Source organism: Carica papaya, chromosome 6 (assembly GCF_054855325.1).
Source record: "Carica papaya isolate Zhongbai chromosome 6, ASM5485532v1, whole genome shotgun sequence".
Lineage (NCBI taxonomy): Eukaryota > Viridiplantae > Streptophyta > Magnoliopsida > Brassicales > Caricaceae > Carica > Carica papaya.
This window is the reverse complement of record NC_142314.1, coordinates 32,116,677-32,137,592: the sequence shown is the minus strand read 5'-3', so window position 1 is coordinate 32,137,592 and position 20,916 is coordinate 32,116,677. Positions and strand designations below refer to the sequence as shown.

Sequence of the window (20,916 nt, the reverse complement as noted above, 5' to 3'; positions counted from 1 at the left end):
AATGAAACTCCGATGCGGTATAATGTTAACCGTCGGATTTATCACGGCGAATCTGAACCGTTTATTTGGAAAACCAATACCAACATTTTTTTCCAAACTGAACCCAATTGGTAATCTCATTTTTTGCTGAAATTTTTGAAATCTTAAGTTTTCTTTCTAGAATTTTTAAAAAAAAAATTAAAAATATATTTTGAATAAAAACTAGCTTGATGTAATTATTTTCTTTTTGAAAAAATTAACTAAACTATATTATATAAGTGTATAAATGTATTCAATTTTTATATAGATATGATTACTAATTTAAAAAAATTTATCAACATGTTATTTCCATTATTAAAATTTAAAAAAAATAAAAATTAACAATATTAATATTTTATTTTATATTTGTAAATTTCAATTTTTTTTAAAAATGGTTTTTCAGTAAAACTAAAATTTTAAATTTTGTTAAAATTAAAAAGTGAAATACTAAATTATTAAAAAAAAAATTTAAGAATTTTTCATTTTTTTTTTTAATCAAATTAAGGAACTTAACTTATTAAAATAGTATTGATTCTAGAATATCCCAACTAGTCATGTTTTTTTTTTTTGGTATAAATTTTGTTAAAAATTCGTAAGTTTTTTTTTTTAAGAACATATCAATTTAATGTCATGTACTCAGGATCTTGTGGCCCTATCTACTACCTGTAAACTCTTCTTCCCTGCGCTTTTCTCAACTTAATGAATGTAATTTTTTTTTTTATAATATTTTCTTGGTTTTGTTAGAGGCATGCTGGTATTCAATAAAAACATTTTGAAAGCATTTTCTAAATTATTTTGAGAATGGAAACACACACAATCCTCTTGTGGAGTTAAAACTGAGGGTTGAGAAGGTCTTTTGCTTGTTTGGCCTCATCAATGGCAACCGCTTTAAATATCCAGTAATACTATCACAACACCCAGATATGTCACTTACTACAGATATTACAGCTATCTCGTTCTCACTCATAATGTCTTTTTTTCTAACAAGAATGTAGCGGATGATGGTTGTTTCTCAGTGACAAGCATTTGCAATTTCAGGTTCGTATGTAGTGTGAAATCAAAGAACGAGGAGCAAACCGAGGAACGGGAGAGAAGAGAGACTTGTGGTAATGAGAATGGGAAGCAGTGATTGTGTCTACTATAACTGAATATTTCGTGTTTGTTCAAAATGCGAAGATGAGTGGGGGTGCCAACTATAGTGATTTTGTAATTGCGGGAGGATGATTCGTGGTTTTTAGGATGGGGAGCAGCACGGAATAGGTAAATTAAGAATGAAAACTTGGACTTCGTTCGAGGATGAGCACACAAAGAGGCAGAGAGGAAGAATGAAGTGTTGTAACGAAGGTAATGAAGGCTGAATTGGGCCGAAAGAAGATTTCTCCAAGTGGAGTAAAAAGAAAATGCTGGAGATCAGAGAGCAAGGTCTAAAAGAAGAATCTAGCATTTTGGGTGCCTAATGGTGCCTGGTAGGAAGATTGGAAAAAAATTAGTTTCTTTTTTCCAAATTAGAAGAGAAAAATCAACAGCTTCGCTATTAAAATTAATAGAACATGGTCCAAGGAAAGTGTACTAAATTTAATAATGCAAAGTGCATATGTAGTGTATGGTACAATTTAATAAAAATACAAGTCCAAGGGTTTTATTTTGATACAAACACTGAAGAGCATTCCAAATAAGCCCTTTTACAAATATAACTAAAGTAATTTACGAAGAGGGATCAAGTGTACAATCACACTACTAGAATTTTCTCAATTTAAAAAATGCAAGGCCATCAAGCTGAAAGACTTCACTTAACAATAAGACACAAACTTGGGAAAACGAAGTGCGATATCACTGTCCTCATACATTCTTAGGTAAACCAAACCAACTGAACTAAGATTGACTAATCAATCACAAGTCCAGGTAACTGAGGCTCACACATTAAAATGGATAACAGCCCAAATTTAGAAGCAGAAAAAAATTTATTAGGTCATGCTTCATGAAGATGAACTTGTCTCTATGTCACTACATGTATTTTGAAGCAGATCATTTCTTTCTGAGAACACAAACCTGTCAGCTACACCGAAAACGTTGGCTATCCGGAAAACAACAGTTTGAGATGCAACAGCTATTGGTAGAACAGACTCTGGGAGACTAGGCAAGCACTCTGGATGAAATTCTTTCTTGTTAAAGGTCGGGTAATATAGTGTTAACACAGCCCGGCAAAACAGGAATCTGCATCACCACAGAAACCAAAACAAACAACAACCAGAACTTTGTATTATCAGGCATGCTTTGTTATTATTTATTTTGCAGAATGCCTTTATGCAGAAAAAGCTCAAGGGTTTCTTTAATGGAATGCCGTTATCTATTTTGCATAGGGATTGGATCTATATCTTGCATTAAGGCTTTATAGATTGACAAGATACAGAGGATGTCTTATTCTCCTCTTTGTAATTATTTTCCCTCATTTTAATAGAACTTCTTTTTCTATCCAAAAAAAAAAAAATTGTATTAAGGCTTTTCACATTATTTGTTGCATTTCTTGTTTCTTTAATTTTTGGTTGTTGGATATCTTATCCTCTTGTCTTTTTGTATATTCTACTTTTCTTTAATAAATTTCTTTTTTTAAATTAAAAAAAGTAAAAAAGAAAAAAAAGACACCATATACACATGGATTTCGGGAAACGACCAAATTGAAGGTTCACCTTGCAAGTTGTGCATGCATTTGTTCTCATACTCTTAAGACTACTGACCATTAATGCATTTATTCAGTCAAACTTACATCATTCTGGAAATTTTACTGCCCCACAACCGAAACAATCTAAACCTAACTGAAAAGGAGAAAGGCTAAAAGTTACCTCAAGAGAAGTCGCCTCAGGAATGGATCTCTTAATATCTGTGCCCAAACTGGATCAAGAGTGTCTGATGTGGCCAAAGTTGATCCCCACTCATTTAATGATGAAGAAAGCAACTTCTCAGCCTTGTTATAAGTATCCTAAGCATTTGCCACCATTAGTAAACAAAATAAAAAAGTAAAACCCCAAAACCTGAAGGGACATAATTTGACTCTTACACACCATTTCAACATCAGAGCCAAAAATACCAAGCAACAAACAAAATGCCTGCAGCGGAGCTGTGAGAAAAATGGTGAAAAGGCTGCCACTGGCACTGGGTTGACGAGAGGAATCAACAGCAGAAATGGGAACTGAAATGCTCGGAGACAAAAGCAATCCAGCTGGCTCTCCCTTCTCAGCTCCACTTATACTCTGCACATATTACGTCCATAATAATCTTTCATATAAAATTTCTAGCTATAAAGGTCAGGTCCAAACCTGAAATGAAGAGCAAGTACTTCAATGGTAAATTTTACATTTCTAAAGATGCCTTCAACTAGGGGTAATTCCCAATCAAAATAACTCGCTACTCATGAAGTTTTAGAGGCCCGAATTTTGAGGAAGTTCAATTGAAGTTATACCCCAAATACATCAAATATCAAACATGTGAACAAAAATAATGGTACAATTTACTTCAAAAAAAATACTGGTACAACACCCCTTCAGCATAAGAAGAGGTATTCCAAACTAGTTTAAAAATAATCCAGATGAACATTTGAGGTGAAAATAAAATCATTGTCTTTGATTTGCTAAAAGCCAATTTGATGTTTTCCTTTAGCCCAAACTTCAGCATACAAACCACAAGCTCAGATGCATAAAGGTTTAAGCTTATGCCATGGCGACAAATTTCCTCTAACTAGCATTGGTCCTTCCTGTACTACACTTTAATTACTTATGAAAAGCATCTTAAGAGGAAAATAAACACCAATTTGAAGGGCTAAAAATTTTCAAGCTCCACCAAGTGAAAAAATCCAGGATGCCATACCACTCATATGCTGCATATCATAAAAGAAAAACATAGTAGTACTTAACAACTACAGGAATTCATCTAATTTTCATTTCACACATTAATATATTTCCCAATTATTTTGAGCCACCAATCTGATCAGTATAGCTACCAACATAGTGTATTTTGTATTATTATATTGGTCTTCATGGGCAATGAAAACCCTCTGAAAAAATGAAAAAGAAAATTTTCTTCTCATATCGAAGTCATTAGCATCTAAGCTAGTATTCCTTTGCATGTTCAAAAGCTAATAAAACAGAATAAAAAGATGAGAATAGAATATCCCTTGGACCACTTAAGATGCAATCAACTAGCAAATTTTGGGTATTGAAATGTCTCATGAAACCATCAACCAAACTAATCTTGCATGGAAGGCACTTATAATGTGAAATTATGGCCTGTTTGTCTTTAACAATGGGCTTAAATCTTTTCTTAAAAAAATCAAGTGTTTAACACTTTAGGGGGGAGATTGACCCTTATCAAGAGCACATTATCCAACCTCCAACATACTTCCTTTCAATCCTTACCATTCCGGTAGAAGTGGCCAAAAGACTTGAGAGAATTCAATGTAGATTCCTATGGGGGGACAATGACAGCAAAAACCATTGGAACGAGGTCAAGAGTCCCATCAACTCTGGTGACCTTGGATTGAGATCCCTCAAAATGCTGAATAAGGCATTGCACGGTAAATGGGCTTTGAGATACTGGAATGACAATAACAGTTTGTGGAAAAGAGTTGTAGATTGCAAGAGGAATCTGAATGGAAGACAGAATCAGATTTTGTTGGAGCGCAGTAAGTACGGTGTGAGCTTATGGAAAGGTATCTCCTACATTAACAGCTCTGTTCTTGAGTGTTCAAGATGGAATGTGGTTAAAGGCAACAAAATCAAGTTCTCGTCAGATCTCTGGTGCAGAAATTCCAATCTGCAGTCCCAGTTTCCACATATTTATGCCCTTTCCAAGGATAAACATATGATTATTGAGGAAGCTTTCGACAAAAAATGATGGCATCGGTTGGAACATCATGGTCAATGGAAGTTTGCATGATTGGGAAATTGAGGAATATGAGAATTTGTTGGCATTACTAGACACCATCCAGCTCAACAACACCAATGACAAACTGACTTGGCTGCTGGAAAGCAGTGGATCCTTCAGGGTCAAATCCTTCTATAATCATCTTGTTGGGCATAACAGTGTAGAGAAAAAGGTTTTTCCTGCAAAAATGATTTGGAGGGCTAATGCTCCTACCAAAGTATCCTTCTTCGCTTGGGAAGCATCCAAGGAATGCATTTTGACCATCGATAAAATTATGAAAAAAGGCTTTACTCTAACCAACAGATGTTTTCTACGCAAAAACAATGCTGAATCTAGTAACCATTTTTTGCTTTGGTGCCCGATCACTCACAAGCTATGGTCTATGGTCTAAGGTCTTCTTGGCATTTGTTGGGTAATGGCCGAATCAGTTCAGGAAGAACTATTTGTTTGGGAATTGGTGTGTAAGAGAAATAAGAAATTCAGACTCATATTGGTTACTGCTTTCTAGTAATTTGGAAAGACAATAGAGCCTGTGAAGGAAAGGAAGAGATTTTTGGAAATATTATGAACAAATGGCTCCACTTTTTTGGTTCCACCATTTTGGAACATAATCTTAACCATTTTGACAATTTAGGATTAGTTGTAGATGTATTCATTGACTTGTAAATTTTTTGTACATGAGGCGGTGGCCCCTTGGCGCTTTCATATCAACATATTCTCTATACTTTTATCTAAAAAAAAACACTTTAGGTACTCATTGACTTGTAAATTTTTTGTACATGGGCGATGCCCCCTTGGCGCTTTCATATCAATATATTCTCTATACTTTTATCTCAAAAAAAAAACGATGGCCTCTAAGGAGATGGTAGAGGTGGACCAAGACATACCTTTCTATGGAATTGTTTTGTACTAATGACAGAATTGTTTGTAATTAACACTTTTCTTTTCATCATTTCTGGAGGACTCTGGAATTTTTTTAAGTAATAATCTCTCTTAATAATATTTCTGTTCACTATCTCTCTTAATAACATTTCTTCTTTTATCTTTAAAAAATTAGAATTCTTTTATAATTTTTCTTATTAGTTGTAATTGATACTTATATAAAAGTCAGTAGCTACCAACAAATAGAAAGTATAATGATGAATTAAGAATTTCTTTGTTAGAGCTTTATTCCTTAATATTTCTCTATGTTTGTTCCTCTGATTGTTGTTCTGTCTAACCTATCTTGTTTTGTCCATTTCTCCATATATTTATTCGCCCTGATCTGTAATTTCCTCTAGATTATCTTTATGCTTCTCCTTTTCACCTAAACTTTCTCTATTTCTAAACTACCTACGCAATAAATTAGTTCAACCGCTACTCGACCTGCATCACTTACATCTAAATCATTTTTTTGAGAGATCCTTCATTTAAATTATTATGTGTATATGTGAAGACTTCAATAAAAAAGTAGCCTTACATATGAAGAACAAGATTTGATCCACTTGCCTTAAATGCTTCACTACTGTCACTGTCGATGATTATGAAAAGGGGTCTTCTTGTGAAAGGAATTAAGTCACAAGGATAAATGCAGCTTAATCCTGGAAAAGAGTTATTTGACGTCAGAATAAAAACTCAGTAAAATCACCAAAATCACGGGTTTCTGCAACCAATTATTATAGAAATCATTTTAGTTAAGAACAAAAAAGAAGATTGAAATACAACCTGATAATCATTACTACATAACAAACTCTCAATTACTCAGTCAGCACTGCATGAGACAATGCACAGTCAACAAGAAATATTGACTAAAGAGATTTATCATTTATAATTCTCTGTATCACCTCTCAACTGTTTCGCCTTTTTCTATTTCTTTGACAACATAAAATTGTAAATATTAGAAGCACCCTTGTGGTCACCATCAACAGGTACTTGTCATCATTTTATGTTTTATAAAGATGGCCCAAGGCTGCATACACAGAATAGAGACCGTGCAAACAAACATCATCAGAAATACAGAAGGAACGTGTAGACACAGAAATGGAACTTCACAGAAACCAAACCTAATGAACATATTTTAAGCTTCAACTACTTCTTTGAGAGGAAAAAAATTATTATTCAAGATAAGACTGATATGATTACAATGCGAGGATAATATATTCTCCTCTAGTCTTCTAAGATAAAACTCAAAAAACATAAAAATAGAGAACTTCTAAACGAACCCACTGAGGGTCAAAAATATTGCCCCGAGTTCCCATGTGACACAAAAATAGCAATATTTGAAAATTTCTCATGGGCTTAGGGAAAGTCAAAACTGTCATCTTCTCCCATAGATCTTGATTCGAAGAGGAATGATCTTCAAACATCCTCCAATTTCTTTATGACCATATTGTCAACAATCTCGCAAAGAAAGACCTTTGCCAAGAGATTTCATTTCCTTCCTCACCCCAACTTCCTGAAGATTTTAACTCATATAAGACATTCCACCTACTGGAGAAAGAGAGGAGAGGGAAGGGAGGGGAGGGGAGGGGAGGGGAGGGGAGGGAGGGGGGTATAAATAAACACATAATACAAACATCTTTTGAAAAGAGCCCGATTAAGTCTACAAATTTGCAACAACTCTTTAGTGATTGAGTCTGTTAAGAATAGTAGTCCATACAAACACTTTTTGTCTTTAAAGGAAATTTAACTTTCGAAAACACATTGGTAAAAGGAAAATGATAACAGCCGCGATTTTGGTTGATGTGTTAAAAGAAAGATTTGCAAGTACATATTCCCAGATTTGCAAGTATATATTCTCAAAGGTTCTGAGGTCCAAAGTCTATGATTGGGATGCAGTTAATATTGGAAAGATTCTAACAGATTTAGCAGGGTCAACAAGTCATTGGTCTCCCAATTGAAAAGGCTTCTAAAAAAGGGAAATTCTAGGCAATGGTACCATTTGTCGGGCAAACAAAAATGATATGGGTCCTTTATAACGTGTTGTTACCAATCCCGTATTCCTCCCAAAATAATACTCCTGAGCCCTCTCTCACTTTCAAACAAATAAGAGGAAGGTAAATATTTTGTACTTGACAAATGGCTTTGCATGGATTTTTGTAAAAATGGAACTTCCTGCTACAACATCCCAACCTTCCGACAGCCAGCATTGAATAATTTTTATTTCCATTTGCCACAAGAAGCTAGGTTCCTGAGGAAAACATTAATGTCGTTTAGCCAATAGGGTAAAATCTTTTTATATAAGGATCCCAATTCTGAATCCACATTTGCTTTCGACCAACAACAAACATCCTATTTTACCAAATTATTCCTATATCTCTCCCTTGACCCTGCCCATAAGAACCTCCTCATACTATTTCAAAAGAAGAAAAAGAACCTCCTCATACACCCCTCTATCCTCTTGACCACCCCAAGTGGAATTTTAAACAAAGATAAATAATGAAATGGTTCTCCAATTCCACTCTTTTCAGAATGCCAACTGGACCAAAATAGATTACCTTCCAAAAGGTAAATTATCTTAGTTCCCCGTTCCACGCATAACTACAAATAATTTGACTAACAATATATTTATTTCAAAAAAAAAATTTTGACTAGCAATATATTGATAAAGTGAATTTCAAAATTTCAAGGCAGCTAAGTAACGTGTGTTGGATATGAGGAGAAAAAGAAAAATCCGCTAAAACAATTTGTACATTTCTCATATATATGCAAGAGTTGTGTAACCCATCGGCTCCTATCTAGAGCCACTATTGAAACTCAAAGAATGACCATCAGACAGGAGCTCTTTGGCTACAAATCCACTATGTATACAGCCAACAATTGGAAATACATTATTGTGTCATAAAACATGCCACTTAGGCTCTTCTCTTAGTTACCACAACATCAAATACAACCATTAAGCTTGTCAAGAAAAGCAATACCCAGCTAAAAAGCTTGTGTCAACACCCTGGTACATAGTTATGATCTCGAGACATGTGTTTCAGGCTTTAGATAGAAAGAGAAAGAGAGAGAAATAAAGAGGGGGGTCGAAAGAGAACAAAAGGATCAGAGAGAGAATAGAGTACCAAGGGAACAGAAACAGAGAAAGAGTGAGAGAGATAGAAAATCTCAAGGAGATGATGAAATATACCACAATAATTCATTTTTTTCCTACATCGTCACTCATACACAAGAAAATGGCTAAAAAATACTCTGAATCTACCCTTCCTGGAAAACCCAAAAGCCCCCAGAAAGAACCCTACCCGACATAATGAATCTGTCAACTCAAAAAACCTACATTGCAAACTTAAAAACACTTGTCGATAGTCGTCCACGTCCCCAGCTGAGGATTGGATGGTCGAGATTTCACCCTCAATCGACATATAATCCTATGGCTCTCATTGTCACACGCATCCTGATTTTAACAAGAATAAAACACGAGTTTGGGTCTCCTGGCGTAAACCCTAAGTCCGCCTGCTCCTCTGCAGATGGTTCCACGGTCTTCTCGTGCACCCGTCACCATCCCCTGTGCTCCTACTCATTTTTCACCTTCGTGCGCCCCTTTTCTGTTTACTTGTTTCCAGCCCCTTTTCTGGGATCCTTACAGCTTGGAGCAATGAAATGCTTAACATAGCATTTCTTTTAGCGAGTGGCAATAGATCGCTGGAACTTTTTATCTGAAAATGCAAAAAACCGGAAGACTATAAAAAGACAAGAGTTCTTACATTTCAAAATATCTAATGCAATTTCTAAAAGAAATTTTAGCACTAGCCTCTAACAAAGATTATCTTTGCAGTTTCTTTGGCTTCATTCCCCACTTCCAACAGATCACAGATTCTTGTCAATTGTACAACAACCAATGGGAAGGAACCCCTAAACTCGAAAACTAACAAAAATAAAATGGACCTTAACAACAATAAAGAATTATCATGATTGAAATCAGTAAGACAATCAAAGATAAAGAACTAATTTCAGTACTTTTTTTTTAAATAAGAACTAATTTCAGTACTCTTACCGGACATAAAATATAGAACCACTGAATAACTGTACAGAGCTCATAATTTGATCTCAGTTAAAGCTATGTTTTAAGCATGCTGTAGCATTTAATGGTCCTATATCAGGATATTTCCATATATATGGCTAGTGAACAATCAGCAATAACTGTGACACAAGACATAGGTGTTGAAGTGCTTAGATGAGTTCATTCCTGTGCTTTATGGATCTTGCGTCTACAATCCAAGATAGTGCAAATGGTTTATCTGAGACATTTAATCCATACGAGGTAGAAAACATACTTGAGTATGCAATACACCTATATTTGTGATTGTAACATGACCTAAGACATGATCAAAAGAAGTATTTCAGGCAATGAAGGCCTTGTCTAGTGTTGGAGCACATGCTCTTGCAAAGGGCTGCAGTGGCTAAAGTAGGCTACTGGTGCAGGCACGGCTGGAGCAGGATGCGGCTAGAGACACACAACTAGGATAGGAGCAGGGTCGGCAGGGTGAGGCTAGAGCAGGTTGCTAGTGCAAACATGGCTGGAACCTTGTGACGCACGACTGAGGTGGTAGAACGATTGGGCAGAGCAGTTATTAAGGCTGGTTCCTTTGAGGCTTTTCTTATTTTGGTAATGAAGGTCGATTGGGGTTTGTAAAAGAGTTAGGATATTTTTTCCTAAAATTCTGATGTCATGTGGAAGAGTGGAATTGTTGCCTATATTATTGACTAAGGAGTCTATATATACACATTATCTGAGTAATAAAAAAAAACCTACAGTTAATTATATACATGGGTATTTTACTAATGTATCCTCTACCCTAATTATACAACATATATGCTTTCCAACAATAAGGATGTTGTACTTCCTACAAATCCCCAGACAGTGTGATAGTGGACTTCTTCAGATCCTGATCATACCTTCTTACCAACTCATTTTCTTTCCTTCATGCAAGAATCATATTTTCCCCAATTCAACCAGCTTGAATAAGCTTATTAATGCCCAAGGAATCAATATCTTACAACATAAATTGGTGAAATTATTTATTAGTTCCTTCATTCTAAAGCTTGCACTCTATCTATCTTTTCACACAGTCGAGAAGGGTTTTATGAGATTATGTTATAGACACATTTATAGGGTCTAAATAAGAGGTTGAATTTCAGTTAAACATGAAATTATAATTAATATTAGATTCTTATAAGTATTTGATTTTTTATAAATATTTGATTTCTAAATAATATAGAATTTTCAATATTTTAATAGTGTATTGCTAATTAGATTTAGATTTCTAATTAAATTAAGATTTCTAAATAAAATTCTAACTTCTATATAAAGGAGTATGTTTGTTATTAATAAAAATAAGTCAGAATATTATCTTAAATTATGAGATTGGAGCTCTCTCTAATGAGATTCAAGGTACCAACTCCTTTTAATGAGCTGTAATATATTTTTACAAAATATACAGCTCTCATAATAAGAACAAGGGTGTTAACTCTTTGCTAGAAGACGATTTTATTGTTAATCATCTGGTGACTCGATTCTTAACAAGTGAAATATAAAAATTTAGTATAAGAGCTGGACACCATGGGTGAACAAGAATTGTATGAAGAACTGAAAAATCTAGTAGCTAAATCAGATGTCCGGATGAATACTAAACGGCAACAACTATCTCGGCAAATGGAGACTCTTATTCAAATAGCCACTCAGTCGTGCGATAGAGATTTAGAGGGCGAAACAAAAGCTGACAACAGCAACACAATCCGATTTGGTCACGCTGACAACCGATCGAAATTGCGTATTATAAACATAGAGCTGAGAAACAAATGAATTATCCCATGCTATACCAAGCTGGACTTTCCCACCTACAACAAGACAGAAGATGCTTGATATAACTCCATCGATGCAAGCAATTTTTTATTAATCAACGGAGCACCTCCTCCGATTACATGTCTAGCAGCTTTTTCACATGTTAGAAAAAACTCAACTTTGGTACTATAACCTACAACAAGAAGAGCAAGACATGGTATGGGAAACATTTGTAAAGTATTGCACGCTACAGTTTGGACTGCCCCTATAAAGCAACTCATTGGACGAATTGGTCAACCTTAAGCAAACAGGTTATGTTGAAAAGTATCAACGATAATTTCAGAAGCTGTTGGCCCGAGCCTATATGATACGCCTTGATCAGCAAGTCAATTTGTTCACAGCAAGATTGATTAATTCTATCTGTTTAAAGGTCGAGATGCAATCAATCACCACTCTTATGCACGTGATGAGCATGGCCAAAGCTTTTAAAAGAAACAACAGTTGTCGGCTATGACCAAACATAGTTATACTGACCATTCTCAGTTGGTGACCAAGCCTAACAATCCAATTGAGAAAACACCGGGTCCACAAGTCTGCAACATTACAACACAATCTAATAACGTTTTTTCTCAATTTATAAAGAAACTAACAAAAGCAAAGATGACAAAAAAGAGGCTGAAGGGGTTGTATTATAACTATAATGAGTTATTTGTTCTGGGTCATCAATGTAAATGGCCGTTCTGACTCGAAATTGAACACAATACTGGTTCCGAGTAACAAGAAATGACTGACAAGATAGATATATCTATATTTCAAACTTGAACACCGGGAGGAATAATGTTATGAATGCATTTATAGAGCTTAAGCAGGAGGTTAGAGTTCAATTAAACATAAAATCTTAATTAGTATTGAATTCCTAAATGGTTGATGATATTCCATTAATATTGGATTTCTAAATAGTAAATATAGAATACTAATTAGTATTAGATTCGTAAATAATATATGATTTTCTATAAATATTGGATTCCTAAATAGTATAAGATTTCCAATATTTGGATAGAGTATTTCTAATTAAATTTAAATTCCTAACTAAATTAAAATTTCTAAATAAGAATCAGAACCTCTACATAAAGGGGTATGTTTGCTATTAATAAAGACAAGTCAGAATATTACCTTAAACTACGATATTGGAGTTCTCTCTAATAAGATTCAAGATAGCAGCTCCCTTTGATGAGTTATTATCTATTCTCATAAAATAGGTTGTTCTCGTAATAAGAACAAAGGTGTTAACCTTTTATTAGAAGACGACTTTATTATTAATCACCCGATGATTTGATCCTTAACAAGGGAATATAACATTATAACCAAACATTTTCATTTTTTACACTCAAAAAATATACAAATGATCCCTTAAATTATTGTTAGACATCACATTTCATGCCCCAATTGGTAGAGACACTGAAAAGAAAATTCTCCTTTTAACTTGCTTTTTTTAAGCATACAACTCCTTTGCCATAACAAAGACAATTCAAAATTATATAGTAAAAATAATTATAGAAACTCTAATAAGATTTATTCTTCAAGTTAATTTGGACCTCACCCACAATCCCAATTACATGAACGATTTTGTAGAAAAGATTTGAAATAATAATGCATTCAAGGGTTAAATACATCAAGAAAATAATTCACGAATATAACAGGTGATCAAGCAAGAGGTTTTACATAGCAGTAGAGTCACCCACAATTGTTTTACGGAGTAGTTGCTCCGAGTGATAACTAATTCAACTTGATGAAACAATGTAAAGAAAACTTCTCATAATAGAAGTCAAAAGAGTGAGCAAGAAGTGTCATCTATTTGCAATCTCTTTAATGGAAGCACGTAAGTTCTTTTTTGGAAACTAATCTAAGCAAATGACCATTGATCAGTCAGTTTGCTAAACAATAAGCAAAGATCATGTAAAACTTGATTGTGTCAGACTAAAAGTTCCTTGTGGTGTTCTCACTAAAGTACCTCCATTTCCACGAGTACCGAAGTGCAAATAATTATTATGGTAACCCCTGCATTCTCCTTTGGTTTGCCTTGAAGGAGAGTTTGAACTATGACCTGGAGACCTGATTGGAGAAGATGCAGTCACAACAGGAGAGATTGTATTAGATTGAAAGTCCCTAGCAAGAGTCTCTGCAGGATTGCTACAAGTTCCAGAACCCAAGGGAGACAACACAGTCTGTCCAAGTCTTCCTGAAGCAATTTGTACAAAGTAAAACAGCATGAAAAATCTCATTTCCAATAATTAGAAAAACTGTGAATGAGAGATACACAGTATCCATGTAACCTGAAGCTGACAAATATATTAAGAGAACTCCATCAGGAGGAAGTTCCTCACAAATGGTGGCCAGAACCTGCACAGAAGAAACATGTTAATATGCAATGGAAAACAACATCTGAGCTCAAAACTTATGATGAAATTATGTTCTACAAAGTTCATAAACTGTAACTCATTATCAAAAGAGCCACCCAGAAGAGGAGCACAAGTAGTTGACCAAACACTAAACTAATTTCATCCTAAAGCTACTTTTACTAAAAGAAACTCCCACAAAACTTTTAGTAGCTCATAGCAAACACCAAGTGGACCAAAATGAACCCTTAGAAACCTTGAGTACCCAATTGCATGAAATAAAAGGTTGTCCACTTCAACAAAGCGCCAAATGCTAGGCACTTTTAGATGCACTAACCCTTCTTATAACTGTCTAAAAAAATTTTATGGTCTTCTCCCTAGAGTCTCACCAAACTCTGAAAAATCCAACACAATACTAACAAAATCCATGAAATCAGATAAGTTTTTCTAAGAGAAATAATAATTATGAATAGAGGCACCAAAGGGGTACCACCAATGAGTTCAGGTAACTTCAATTTCTACCATGTTTCAAAGACCTGAACAGATTCACATTTTCTCTCAAGAGAAAACAACTGAAAGTTATATAAAAGTGATCATGGAGGAAAAATTCAAATCTTTTAGCCACTGTAAGTGCTCCACATTCAAATTCTTTAGGAAGCCAAGCAGCATCCATAAAAGATGTTGTCTTTTTTTTTAAATAATCCATAAAAGATGTTGCCGAAGATTGGAATCTCAATAGCCCAGTTAATTTAAAGGTAGCAATCACATAACACAAGAAGCAATCCATCTAAAGCGAATTTCTGAGGTACACTTCACTTTTACAGGAAAAAATTGCAGGTTACCCAAGTAGCTAGCTCTCTAAACACCCATTTCCCTCCTGCATCACTGTGTCTCTTCGTGCATGTTCATTAGAAAGCAAAAACACTCTCTTTATATTTTATTCCAAGGCTTATAAAAAAATAAATAAATAATGATTATAACTTCCAATGTAAACCAATCTATACCTGAAAATTAATTAATTCAGTCACAGAAAATCCTCTGTCTCATCCCTTAAAGTCTTTGCTCCTTCCTCTGACCAATTTTGGCAGGAATGAGGAATGGAAATGTCATGAAGAGGAGTATTTGCACTAGGTTGTGGGTGCTTTGGTTCAAGCTAGATTTTTCGAGGTAATAAATTTTCCTCAGTCTCTCCCCTGGAATAAATTAGTTTTGTTTTGCTCCTTTATAGGCCAAGGTTAATGGCTTCTTCAGACATTTCTCTTTTGGCTACTTTGCAAAGAAACTGGGATATAGTGTTATTTCAATTTTTATGTCTCTCTCTTTCTTTTTATAGTTTTTATTGCTTTAGAGGGATTTCTTGTCTTCTGCTGCTGCACCTTTTTCACCTCTTTCCAAAAATATTTCTTTTTCCATTAAAAAAACCTACAGCTTTCAAAGGCCCATTCAATCACCTTTGTTACTGCGGTACAAATTAATATTTTTGGCATCTCTCCAAGCAAATGGTCATTTCCAAGGGGTCACTTTAGCTATTTCGAAAAGGGACTGAGGCAGTTAGCTTGTATTGATTTATTCCTTTTACTCTTTCTCCTTTTGTTTTCCTATGATTTTAAGGTTGCTGCATGAAGATTCCTTATTATCCTTTTTTCATCTTTTCCTACCACTATATCTTCTTTTTATCCAAAAAATAATAACAATTATGTAACAAACTTCATTACTGTGATTTGAGAAACCAAATGTGTCTTAGTTCATCCTTTCATTAGCTTTCTCCCTTTCCTAAGTTGCAGTATTGTCATTATACATATACATAACATATAATCATCTATATCTAACTTAGATCAACATCGACTTAATAGTCAATATCTGAAAACAGTTAACCAAGAAACAGGCAAGAAAATGAAAATTAATATAATACATAAAACTCACTGCCAAAAGATGTGTTGCAGATGGACGATATAAGATGGCTTTGCGTGGATTTGGTGGCAAAGTAGGATCAGCTATATCCTGGGAGTGGTTAATGCGAGTATGCCCTGAGGGGCCATTTTGACTAATTTTAGCACCAGTGGACTGGTAAAATGAGCCGCTGGGTTCCCATTCCAAGCACTGAAGCATCCTGAATACGTCAAGAGTGAGCTCTGAAAACTTGACCTAACCAAGGGACAAGGAGTGAAGAGAAATTGAAGTTAGAATCAATCAAAGGCATTAAATAGAATATGTATCAGATTACAAAACAGAAGCAATTTGAGTTAAAATTTTGTGATTGATTGGGGCAAAAAGCAAAGAAAAACCTTTATACCTAACCTCATTATGATGATAGCTGCTTAGTACAGCATCTCGTAACCTTAAATTCCGATTTGCAGCAGATGCAGCAACATGCAGCGCATCTGGATGAGGATCCAGTACAACACTATACCTTAAAGGCCTGATATTCATAAAAGGCGTGTCAGCTTTCAGAAATCTAACTATTTCCTGAACCACCAGCTTCCATTCTTTAAAGTCTGTTTCCTGGATACAACATTGTTTAAGGGTCAATATTCAACTTTCCTATAAGAAAGAAAATTTGGAGAAAAGAAATCTCATGAATCAATAAAAGGATACATTTCAATGTTGCATGGAAACTATGATCCGTTGATGTACCACATATAGCAATTAAAAGAAACACCAGCAAAAACAGGATCTGCTGAGAAGATAAGCATTATAAGTCCATATACTTACAAGTCAACCAAAGTATCAAAAAGGTTCTCTAAATCCTCCACATAATATAGAGGATGACCCCTTAAAAATAAACTAAGGATCTGTAACCATCTATTCTTAAGAATATCAAAACCATCATCTTCAAACTCATCAAAAGCCCTTCTATTTTTCTCCTTTCACACCATCCAAAAATTAGTAAGCGGAATAATCTCCACTTGTTTTCTGCGACTATTAATGCCTTCCAAGCCCATAACTCTTCCCTCACTGAACCTGCCCTTCCAAGTTCACACTTTTTATTTTTTAAAAAAAAGAATTATAATTCCATATAATAACATATGATAAGTTAGAACCTTCAAAAGATCAAAACATTAATTGTTTTAACATCATTCCCAGATCTAAACAACTGCAATAACTTTGCATAACCATTTCAATCTCCATTTGAAATAATTAGAGACAGCAAAAAAAATTGTAGTTTGAGAAGCAAACAGTAGGAGAAGAAAAATGCTGAATAATCCATTCCAAAGTGGATGTGCAAACGCACAATGAAAAGGATCATTTAAGTTCTACAAGGCAACACTGTCCTGTCCTCCTTTCTTCAACCTGTAAACCATGATGCCCCAATTTGTTAAGGTAATTATGCCGCTCCAACGAAAACCAAGAATCATATCAATAAATTTCATGTTATTGAAATCAATTTTCAAAGACAGATATGGCATTCATGACACATAGGCATGAACATGTGTGCACCCACAAATGCACATATGAAAATTCACAGGCAGATGTACTTGGTAGCACCCAGGACTTTCCTATCTTAACCAGCCACAAGAAACGGAAAACAACCATAAGATGTGTATTAGAAAAGTTCAACAAAAGAGGGACCTGGAATGTCCTCTTGCATTCATCAAGCAGCAACTTGAGCTGATTAACCAACTGATGCACTACTTCTCGTCGGTTTAAAACCAAACACACTGTCAGAAATCTAGCAAGAAATCTCAATTGTTTGTTTGCAAGATTGAGATCCTGGAATAATCCCTCTTTGAAATACTCCCGCGTCAATATTGCTTCATAAAAGATATATGCCTCAGATAAATAACTTGCTTCACTTGTCCGCAAATATTGCCCATAATAAAGCTGAGCAATACGAGATGCAATTTCACCTATCTCCCATCTCTTGAGGCCTGCATCCACCAATTTTGGCCGATTTTCTTGTTGAAACTTCCACAACTGCGTATACACCTTGAACACCTTGTAGAAGTATGAATCATACCTAAATGGGAACAGAATATAGTAACTCCCCAAGTTCTCAAAAGCATTTTCATACATCATAATTCATTTAGAAATACTGAAAATGTAATTTTCTTAAAGGCTATCGAAAAGCAATGCAAGTGTGCAATTGATAATAGTTATGTGTTCCTTCTTTATTCTTACTCTGGTTGCGAAAAAAGATCCAAAAAAGATAGACATAAATTAAATTTTAAATTGTTAATTTCTCTCAATCAGGTTACACTTAACCCCTGTCTCTTTATTCCTAGAGTTCAACTTTTCTTTTGGGAATTTAACTCCAACTAAGAAATTAAATTGAATCTTTTCATATTTGATTCACAACTAACCCAACTTCACTACTAAGTCAAATTCTAGGATAACATTTCCACTTGTAAAAGTAGGAATACCAAATTAAATTAACTTCAATCAAAGATGAAATTGAAATGCTAATTTCATTCAAATATTTATCTAATTTCTATTATATTCCTACTTATATTCTAATTCATTGTAAATTGCGTAATCAATATTCCTATATCAACAGAAGAGAATAGCCTTTATTATACAAATTGAAGAATGATCCTCCGGTATTGGTTGCTTTCCATTCTTTTGTCTCCCTAGACCTATCAATCATTAGGCTCATACGGCTAAAATTTTACGGTGTCACGAATATTAAGATGACAAACATGATAATATACATACAAGAAGCGACATGCATTCACACAGACATGTAAAGCACATTGCAGCCGAGTGCAGTATAGCGAATATAATCAACAAAACAAAAAATATGGACATGGTATATCTGAAAAGTTTGAAGCAGAAAACCAAGAAAATCCAGGAATTAAGTAATATAGTTGAATTAGTCATAAGAAATATTCACTCAAACGCAAAGACAATCACCTCACTGAGAAATAGCACGAAACTCAACATATTTCTCCCTTTTATTGCAATTATATTAATCATTTAGAAACAGCAGATCGATAAGAGACAAAGTAAATAAATAATCAAAAACCGTAAAATCGAAATATTCTTCATCTTTACGTAGTGCGGAGAGTAAAACATGATAGAAAATACCTATTGCGTTCATAATATGGCAGGTCTCTGATCTTTGAGAACTTCTTGTCAGCTTTGTCGACGAGAGACCAATAGAGTTCACTCACTGGGATATTACTGCTACTGGTACTGTTCATTTGATGTGACATTGTCCTCTTCCTGAGATGAAATGATGATCACCGGCTGCTCATACTGGTAAGATAATCTCCAGAGGAGAACAGGAGCCAGGCAATTATTTACAGGTAGATTCCGGTGGATTGCGATGGAGAAAGATGGAGAAACCAATGATCAGAGGAAGCGAAGCGGAAGTGCGAAATCTATCTGGTCTTCAGTTTTAGAAAGTACGAAATCTGTCTGCTGTAGGTTTTTATTGTATTTTTTTTTTTTATAGAGTAGTTGACAGGGAGCGCTAAAAATAAATGTTTTTAAATTAGTGCGTAAGTTAAATAATTTAAAATAAAAACAATTAATTATTTATTTAAATAAAATATTAATATTAAGATATAAATTATAATTTATATAACAAATGAACTTTGTTTATCTATTATCTTTTTTATAGTTTTGATTTTTATTTAGCATAAATTCTTTATATATTACTTGTAAATGGTTATTCTTTATATAATAAGCTAACAAAATTTTTAGTAATTTTTAGTAATAAATATTTTATGGTATTTTATTTATGTATTATTAGTTTTGATAAAACATTAGTAAATTTATCTAATAAAATATTAGAAACATGGTCCTAATTAGTTTCTGGTGTTTAAACTTTGATTTTGTAATGTTTTAGTGTCATTGCTAATTATTCTTAGCAAAATAAAAATGGTTTCAAAATGTACTTCTACAAAGATTCTGCACAATAAATAATTGGAATTGTTTTATATTTTAAGTTAATAGTAAATATTATTTTTCGTGAAACAATATTTATAAAAGATATTGTTATTTGTGTATAATGATGTTTTGTTCTTCTGATCTCTAGTAAAATGTTTTCCCCCATAATGCAATATATAAAGTACCACATAATTTATTTTATGAATTGATAATCTACTAATTCAGTAATTTTAGTACTTGATATTTTCAAAACAAATTTAGTATTATCGGGTCAAGTGAATTCAATAATAAGCGTCTGATTGCATTTAAGCATTCTTTATTCGATTATGACCTACGTAAAAAAAATTCAATATTTTTTTTATCTTGAATATCTGAATAGGATAAACCGCTCCGTGGATATATTTACTTCGAAACAAAATAATTATAATAATATTTGGTCAACTGGAATATGTATCATTCATATAAGAGATCTTCAAATTGAAAAAAAATATTTTATGGCCATAGATATTTTCAACATATGCGACAGATGCTACTAACTAAATTTTAGTTGAGTTATCTATGCTTTTGTTTATATTTACTATTTTCTTTTAGTGTATTTTAAATCTTATTTCTCTAATCTAATTTACAAATTTAATTATTAGATTTTATTTTGAAATAGACGTTACATAGACACACTTATACAAAGTTAAAAGAAATAAATTTACATGTGAGTCACAATTAAAATATTAAGTATATGCCATAAAATGTGTGTTTAACACTTAACTATTTTATATTATTTTATTATAAAATTTATGATATAAAAGACGAGGGAATTGAAAAAAGAAAATGATGTCTCATCCCGTTTCAAAAATGATAAAGTGACAACTCTCATTTTTAATTAATATAAAAAGAAGTAAAAAAAATCAAAATTCTAAAATAATAAATTTAAATTTTACATAATCATTCTGCCATTTACATCATCCCAATTATTATAGTAATTATAAAATTTTAAAA

General features: G+C 33.7%; 1 protein-coding gene across 1 annotated transcript; it reads right to left on the bottom strand.

Annotated features, from left to right (window-relative positions):
• Window positions 1–1,613: 1,613 nt before the first annotated feature.
• On the bottom strand, window positions 1,614–19,471 carry LOC110812848 (signal transducer, putative (DUF3550/UPF0682)). The gene is made up of 10 exons (XM_088222909.1): window positions 19,117–19,471; window positions 17,662–18,049; window positions 16,390–16,593; window positions 16,015–16,236; window positions 14,029–14,095; window positions 13,707–13,934; window positions 6,424–6,515; window positions 3,078–3,266; window positions 2,859–2,995; window positions 1,614–2,232 (listed from the first exon to the last, which is right to left on the bottom strand). Exons 1-10 carry the CDS (start codon window positions 19,242–19,244, stop codon window positions 1,995–1,997), a joined length of 1,893 nt encoding a protein of 630 aa, XP_088079035.1. The 5' UTR covers window positions 19,245–19,471; the 3' UTR covers window positions 1,614–1,994.
• Window positions 19,472–20,916: the final 1,445 nt, after the last annotated feature.

What these genes read in the sequence shown, in the direction of transcription:
- LOC110812848 (XM_088222909.1), bottom strand. Translation starts at nt 19,244, where the DNA reads ATGTCACATCAAATGAACAGTACCAGTAGCAGTAATATCCCAGTGAGT. An exon ending in CGGTACTCGTGGAAATGGAG is followed by an intron (nt 6,516 to 13,706) that starts GTACTTTAGTGA and finishes ACTCTTTTCCAG; the next exon opens with GATTAAGCTGCATTTATCCT. An exon ending in ACAGTAGTGAAGCATTTAAG is followed by an intron (nt 3,267 to 6,423) that starts GCAAGTGGATCA and finishes TAATATGTGCAG; the next exon opens with AGTATAAGTGGAGCTGAGAA.